At 42.1% G+C, this 7898-nt stretch overlaps 1 protein-coding gene across 1 annotated transcript in view; it reads left to right on the top strand.

Moving 5' to 3' along the window:
• The first annotated feature begins 1195 nt into the window (after positions 1-1195).
• lrp6 (low density lipoprotein receptor-related protein 6) overlaps positions 1196-7898 on the top strand; it is a 47409-nt gene continuing 40706 nt past the window's right edge. Inside the window, exons 1-2 of the mRNA XM_072672679.1 lie at positions 1196-1469; positions 4888-5287. Coding sequence (XP_072528780.1) covers positions 1415-1469; positions 4888-5287 — 455 coding nt within the window. The 5' untranslated portion in view covers positions 1196-1414. The remainder of the gene's footprint in view (positions 1470-4887; positions 5288-7898) is intronic.

The raw sequence follows: 7898 nt of genomic DNA, 5'->3' as shown, positions 1-7898 counted from the left end.
AGTGAAAGAAACACGTTGGCTCACACAGTAGAATAATATTACAGAATTCTACACTGATATAACTCTGGTTACGCAGTGCTGTGCAGTTCTTGCAAGCATTGTTCGCCCACTTCATCAAAGTTACATAGCATGGTTATTAGTGTGCCAAGCTCAGAGTAGCAACGATAGTGGTGTTATTTTCCCTATTACAATCCCTAGTCCTTGGTATTTGACTTAGAACAGAGGTAGAAGTGAACATTTTGCACCAAATAATTTTGGGACACTGTTTACATATTTATCAGTATGCTGAAATGTATATTTCTTATAAAAACAAAAACTTGTGAAATTCCCCCTTATGCAGACACAAACACTAACAGGTTCCTGTTTTGGTCTGAAATCCAGCTTTAGACTTTCACTTAATATAGGAATACGAGTAAGTGCAAAAGAGCCGATACTGCAGAGAAACGTTTCATGACCTATAAGATGAAAGCACATTAAGCTGCACAGAGGTGCGATCATACTGTAAAGTTTAATTACGTGCTCTCAGAATCTGTACTTCTTTACACAACTTAGAACAAATGCAATTTACACATTGCAACTTTTTGAAAACAATTTACAATATTTCAATAACAATATTCTGTAGCTTGAAACGGTCTTATCTTACCACCCACGTTGACTTATATGAGATAATATTTTAGCCCACTTAAGTCACTTCGTAGTGTTTGCTCGTCTCATGGTACCCGCTGCTTTATTGCACAACCTTTCCTTAACACGCGACGAAGAGGCTCTTTTGGAGTGGTAAATGAGGATGTTCCCCAAGTGTCTCCCTCGAAACCAGTGTGAAGAAGTGACTCGCAGACTCGCAGATGTGTATACGTGTGTGCCGAATCACCGATCATTCCGTGAAAACTAGTCCCGTCGGAATGCGTTAACCATGTTTTAAAATAAGCAAGGTGAACGTTCGGTCCCTTCACGTTTGTTGAAATGCCACAGCACAGGCGGGCTGCCGAGGTCCAGTGCGTGTTTTTGAAGCTGAAGGACCTATGTGCCTCGGGACACTCCAGTACAAACAATAGACAGCGGTCGAAAGATTTGAGGGGGCATTTCCTGCTGGCGGAAGGACACGGCTCGAGAGGCGCTGCGGCGGCAGGATTTTTTTTTTTTTTTTTTTTTTTTTTTTTTCCCCCCTCTCCCTTTGGTGGGGGGTGGGGGGGAGGTGTGAGGGAAGAGAAATCGCAGCGCCGCTGAAGCCTGAACGAGGAAAGAAAGAATGGAGCGGAGAAAAAACGCGGACGCTTTATAGCATTTACTACCGAAAGTCTCCAATCGTAAGCTCACACTAACTTGTGCGCAAGGGGGGATACACAGCGATGAGAGTTCCGCGCTGAAAAAAAAGCAGCAAAAAGGAGCAGTGGCGAGAAAACGGGCGGAAAAGATGGGCGCCGTGCTACGGAGTATCTTTTTGTGTAGTTTCTGTTTGCAAATACGGGGTGAGTTTGGACTGGCGTCGTATTTTCTTTTTGGGACGTCTTTGAGTGGTCTGATATTGGGGTGTGTTTTGTTTCCCTTGCTAACTGGCAACGCATAACCGAGAGAGTCTCGTGCTGTTCGGTTTTGTTCGTTTACAGCAGTGTGGTTTGAAGTATTCCTGTAGTATCTGGATGATAAACCGAGCTCCGCTCCACTCCAGCTAGCAGCAAACGCAGCTTTTGCCACTAGCCTATGTGCTGTGGTTAATGTGTTTGCGTGTAGCGTTAGCCAAGGTTGCAGTCTTTTTTTGTTTCTTTCAAACGTCAGAAATTGCGATTTTTACCAAAAACACAAACTAGACACGGTTTCCACAAAATAGTGAAACGTTTTTGTTAGTGATCTGCTCCTGGATCGAAGTGGCTAGTTAGCCGTTCTGCTTGTGCTGTTGTTGCTAAACTGGTTGTTGTGCTGCTAACATTGGCTAAAGCACCTCGCTACTTGTAAGATCGGGCTGGAGTCTAAAACGATGGTCGTTCTGAAATGAGATTAAATTACAGTAAGCCAGTGCCTTTTTGTATCTGTAATGAGAAATGGAAGTTTGTTGTCTTAAGGCTAAATCTGAGCTGGTGTTTGCTAACGGTAAGGCTTAGTAGTGAAACTCTCAGGATCTTGCACATCAGTGATGTTTGAGGGATGGCGTGGCTTTCCCAAACTTGCCAGCACCATTTATATTCAAACTACTGACCATTTACGTATGAGGTTCTAGAAGTTATTACCTGGTGGTCCAGTCTGCTTTAAGGGATTAAGGAAATTGACTTTTTAGGCCACTTAAACTTAACCCTTAATCTTCCAATGAAACGTGTAAATATGCACGCCCCCCCCCCCCCCCCCCAAAAAAAAAAACAACAACAAACAAAAACAAAACGAAAAACAATATAGTAGCATTTTAGGAATTTTATGTGGAGGAGTTGATGACCATGTTGTGATTTGAAGTATTAACCTCTAAAAGTAAGTCTTGTAAGTACTGTAAGTAAGTACTGTGGTCAGTCTCTGCAATTATGGTATGCTGATCTTAGTTTATAAGATTTAGTGGTAACTAGATGCGTTTAAAGTGTGTTCAGTACTCATACTTTTTGTTTTTGCCTGTGGCTGACTCAAGCTCTCAAGTAAAAAATATGGTGGAGAGGCCAGACTGCCTTCATGTGAAAGTCTTGACTTCCAGAAACCTAAAAAAAAAGGTTTACAAATGTGCTAAGAGGGGCTACAAAAAGTTGATTTTTATCAAAAGCCAAGTATCAAGTGTCCAAAAAATGCAATACTCCCTGTATTTACACTTGGCGAGTGAGTGAAGGGTGTTGGATGGACTTCAGTGAGTTGTCCTGGTGTTCTGCAAGTTTATAAATATTTGGAAAAGGAAATTTCCCATGTAAAAAAACAGCCAGCCAGTCAGAGACTGGGAGCTTGAGGTTGCCCTCCAAAGTGATCCACTGGTGTGCAGTGGTCGATGTGTCAAATTGGGGTTTGAATCTGTGCCAAAACCCTGCAGAGGTAAGAGACAGAGCTGGGGGAAGGTGGCTTTAGTGCTAAGACCCTGGTAACAGCCACAAATAAGCTAAAACTTTGTGTGTGCTCTTAGAACTCTGGAAAAGACAGCAAATTAGCAGTGACTTCAGCCACAAATTACTTTATAGCAAAATAATTTTATCTTAAGTGTTTTCTTTCTTGTTTGCTGACTTGAAATCTGAAAAACAGAATACCAGACCTGACTTGGCTTGAGTCCCACCCTCTGTTTACTTTATGCTCAGTGTGATTGAGAAGGTAGTCCTGTTTCGATGATCGAGGTCCTCTTGGGCTCTGATTTGTATTGGCGCGTGAGTCCTGTGTAACTGTGAAATGTCTTCACAACTGTTGATTTAGGTGAATGCCAAGTGCATGCCATAAGACTTTGGTAAGTAGTGGTTACAGTAAGCAGGTGTTTAAAGTTTTTGTTTTTATAATGCAATAAAGTTCTGCTTGTAGGAAAAAAATGATTGAGGTGACCAATCCTTAACCTTTATTAATCTTATCCTTTCTTGTTCCCAATTTAATGGAGTTGTAATCGGAAGAATGGTGTCCGTCATCTCTTGCATGACACATCAGCTACTGCACTATGTGACTGTGTTGGAGCATGAACGACACTGCTCATGAGAACTGTGTAACAGCGTAACCTGAGTCACAATCATGTAAAATCCTGTAATATTACTCTGCTGTATCAGTCCTTGCTTCTTTCATTTCAGATACTGTTTCTCTCAGGTTGTGAACAAATGCCAGAAATCTGTAGTTAAGTTTAAATTTTCAGGAAAGTAGCTTAGTCTGATTCCCTCTCTTACAAGTCTAGGGTACACCACAGGACTTTTAAAGTCGTAGCAGATTATAAAAAGTCTGGGTATCTCGCACTTACTGACAAATGTTCAGTGCACTAAGGATCATACACTACACAACTTCAAATTGTAGTTAAATAGAATTTAACCGAACACACCCCAAAACACACATGCCTCATCTTACCTTGGACATGCATATTCAAGCCACCATTTGCTCTCACCCAAAACGAAAGAAAAATGCATTTGTGTGAGGTTGTGGGTGGGCAGATGAGGTTAGCAGAGTTTGTACCAAAGGGATGCAGATGGAATTGGATGTTAGTAGCACAGCACATATTGAAGGCTAACCTATGTACAAGGCAAGCTTCTTATTCACATTTCTTTTGCACCTTAAATGGTGCCTCAGTATCGGACATACCACTGCTAGAAGGTAGCTGTTGCATCATTCAAGGTGGAATGTAGAATTAAAATAAGAAGCTGCCTGAAACTGAACTTTTTATTGTTTGACAATTGGCAATTGATGGGACCTGTTCAGATTAAGTTGCTGACCAGTATATGCTACTAGATTGTGATTGTTTGATTATATCCTGAATTGCGATTGGAAGGCCAAAAATCTGATTTTTAAAAAACTGTAACCCCAGCTTTATATACTAAGAACTGGGTGTTCTGCTGATTTTTGTTTAAAAGCACAAAACTTTGTCCTCTGCTGTTTGTGCACTTATAGATTCCTTTTTTAAACTTTAAGGGCCTGTTTCCCAAATTGGGTTTAGGTCTAGTACTGGCTGTTGAATTGTTGTTCTGAGAGCCTAGTGATGGTGCAGCTCAATTGCTCAGCCTGCTTAGTCTTGATTACAATCATCATTTTTGAAAAGGGGGAAAAAAGCATTTCATTGCAAGTAAACTTTTTGGCAGCATTTTCAGAAACAAAGCTACTTGAATTTTAATTATACTGCATTGTATGTCAGGCAGGTGATGGCTACTTGGCTGGTGTGTTTCTATGGACTTACCTCCTCTCCCTCTCTTTCTCCCCCTCTCTCTCTCCCCCCCTTTCTCTCTCTCTCTCTCTCTCTGTCTCTCTCAGCTGCACCGCTCCTACTGTATGCAAACCGGCGTGACCTGCGGCTGGTGGACGCAGCTCATGGGCGCGGGAATGCCACGGTGGTGGTGAGTGGCCTGGAGGACGCAGCTGCTGTGGATTTTATTTACGCACAGGGATTGATCTACTGGAGCGACGTGAGTGAGGAGGCCATCAAGAGTACCGTCCTTAATGGCTCCGGCCCCAGTGGCGTCCAGACCACTGTGGTGTCCGGCCTGGCCTCTCCTGATGGCCTGGCTTGCGACTGGCTGGGAAACAAGCTTTACTGGACGGACTCAGAAACCAACCGGATAGAAGTGGCGGAGTTTGATGGATCGTTTCGGAAAGTCTTGTTCTGGCAAGGCCTCGATCAGCCAAGAGCAATTGCTTTGGATCCGGGTAGAGGGTGAGTGAGCAAGGTTTTGTTTTCTAAGTACAGCTTTAAGAGTTAAACATGAGTAATAGGGTGTATGTTTAGATATGATAATTGAATCATGGTAAAAGTAATCAAGGAATTGTAATTGTGATTTTTGTGTAGTCACAGTTTAATTGTGCTTGCATGGAAAGTCAGCAGTGACTTGTCCGGTGTGGACGGCTGAAGAATGCTTGACACCATATCTAAGTAGATCTGCAGCCAGAGACCTGGTGAATGGACTGAGGTCAGGACCAACACTCCCATGACTGCTTGAAACACAAAGGCAACTCTCATTATTTCAGCAGTACTGCATGTTAAGCAGTCAGGGATTGGAAGCTGTGTACATCCGTGTTTTAGTGACTGTAGATACTTTTTGTTCTTTTGTGTGCATATTTTTAGAAATTGCAATTGAAATTCTTTAAAGGATGAACTTACCGGATCATTGTTTCGGGACAACTTGTGTCCAGCCCATATTCTGCAGGTACAGACCAGGATCAAGAACTATGTGCGAGGATATAATTTTCTTCAGTATGTCTGTTTTTCTGCACCTCTATTGAGAGGAGAGACGGGTATATCCTCCTTTGTTGGTGTAGATCGAAATCAGCAGCTAGCTGTAGCCTAACAAAAGCCATTCACTGAGTTTCCCCCCCATGCCTCAATCTCTTGCTGCTTCTAACTCATGCCCTAACAATCTTCTGCATGATCTAAAACTTTAAGCAAGTGGTATTTGGCCTATCTTGACCAGCTGTGTGAGGCTATGGCCAATTCTTTTTTTATTCTCTTTGTGTCTGCCTTGGAATTTTAAGTCATTTAAAAGAGATGAGACTTCAGCCAAAAATGCAATCGCTTCCATTTTCTCCACAAACCATTGAGCTTCTGCTGTCTTTTGCTTAGACAGAAATATGTGCAGCTCTTCCTAAATGGCCCAAAAACATTCTAGTACCCTGCATTTGCTGAGCCAGCTAACCACATTATATAGGAGCAAATCATCAAATATTGTCCTGACTTCTGTCAAGAATGTGCATAGCAAGCAGTCTTGCAGTGCAGATGAGTCTTTTCAAATAGTTTACAAGTTAACTTTCTGTTGCCTGAGTACATCTGAGAACTAGACTCGGAGTACATCTTAGTACTAAGACGTAGAACTGGTGGATTAACCAGTGGTATGATCTCAGATCAGGATTGTGATCTTGCGCTGCAATCATTGCACCAGTCATTAATGGTGCTCCATCAGTAGCAATGGGCACTCTTACTCAATATCTACTTTAGGGCATCATAAAGGTCTGCTTCTCTTGTGTGATCATGAAGGTTTATCAGCCCTAAAGCAATACAAAACTATCATTTGTCCTATGGAGCAGAGGAAACATTCAGAACAGCCACCCATGGTGTTTGTCTTGTGCTATTCCATAGAATGCCTGTGATACGCCTCCATATTCAGTTCGAAAATGTTACGTTAAACACTATTTTGCAGTTGAAATTCAATCATAAGTGTAAAGGTGCAGAAAATCTACATGAGCCATTTTTTGGTCTCTCATGAGCTTGGTGGTGATTCACCTGAGCTGTGAGCAGTGCAGTGAGGCTCTCGTTACGTGCAGCAGACTGCTTGTAGGAACCAGATGAGCGTGAATGTAACCGGAGTATGGCTTTTTCCCCTCAGCAGGGCAGACAAAAGCCTGATGGGTAACTAAACACACCTTTGTGGTAGCCTGCTCTAACCTTCCCCGGTGTGTTTGCGCACACACACTTACAAGGAACATGACCAAACACTGCAGTGGTCGTGCTAGTCAACAGCTCTGAGCTGAACACTGCATTACTTCCCTAGTGGTTGGTCATTAGTGTTCTACCTGGGCATAGTTTGGAAAGATGAGACCAGGTTGCATATTGATTCTCTTAATGTTCTAGTATTGAAAAGACAGTTTTAAAAATGAGCATACATTGAAGACGTATACAAATAAAAACGGTTTAATGAAATATGCATTGTTATAGTAGTGGCAGCAATTAGATTTGTACACAGATTTTGACTAGATTGTTTGTGTGGAGAACAAGCATCTGCCTAAAACAGGATGAGAAAGGGGAGTTCCCATTGATAAAAATCATAGACTCTCTGACATCACCACACCCCAGTGCATTCACCTTGTCACTTCTCTCTAATTTCCCCATCTCAGAAGAGAGGATCAGATTTGCATCTCATTCCGCTAGCATGCAGATGAAAGGCCCTCCACCATTAATCTATTCATTCATTTTATTTAAATCAAACCATGGTATATTTGAAAGAGAGCACACTAAACACAGCCTGTTGCAGACTCCAGAGTGATGCAACTGACTAAAGAGAGTTGTGTCCTGTACATATCCTGTATCCATGTTGCCATATATCCTGTACTGTAGTCTCAGGTGGTATTGGTAGTGAATACCATATTTTGACATCCTTAGTTTGCATTGCCCAGAAATAAAAGCTGACACCATGAACAAAATATAGGTTATAATTTGTGGGTTGCGATTGGACTGTTGCATGCCTGATTAAAGGGTTCAGATATCTGCTGTGATATCAAGGCTGATCCCTTTATGATCATAATCTTGTGCGCTGCTGTGGAGATTGGCATTTTAT

Source organism: Salminus brasiliensis, chromosome 2, assembly GCF_030463535.1.
Source record: "Salminus brasiliensis chromosome 2, fSalBra1.hap2, whole genome shotgun sequence".
NCBI classification, from domain to species: domain Eukaryota; kingdom Metazoa; phylum Chordata; class Actinopteri; order Characiformes; family Bryconidae; genus Salminus; species Salminus brasiliensis.
This window is presented reverse-complemented; position numbering and strand designations above follow the sequence as displayed.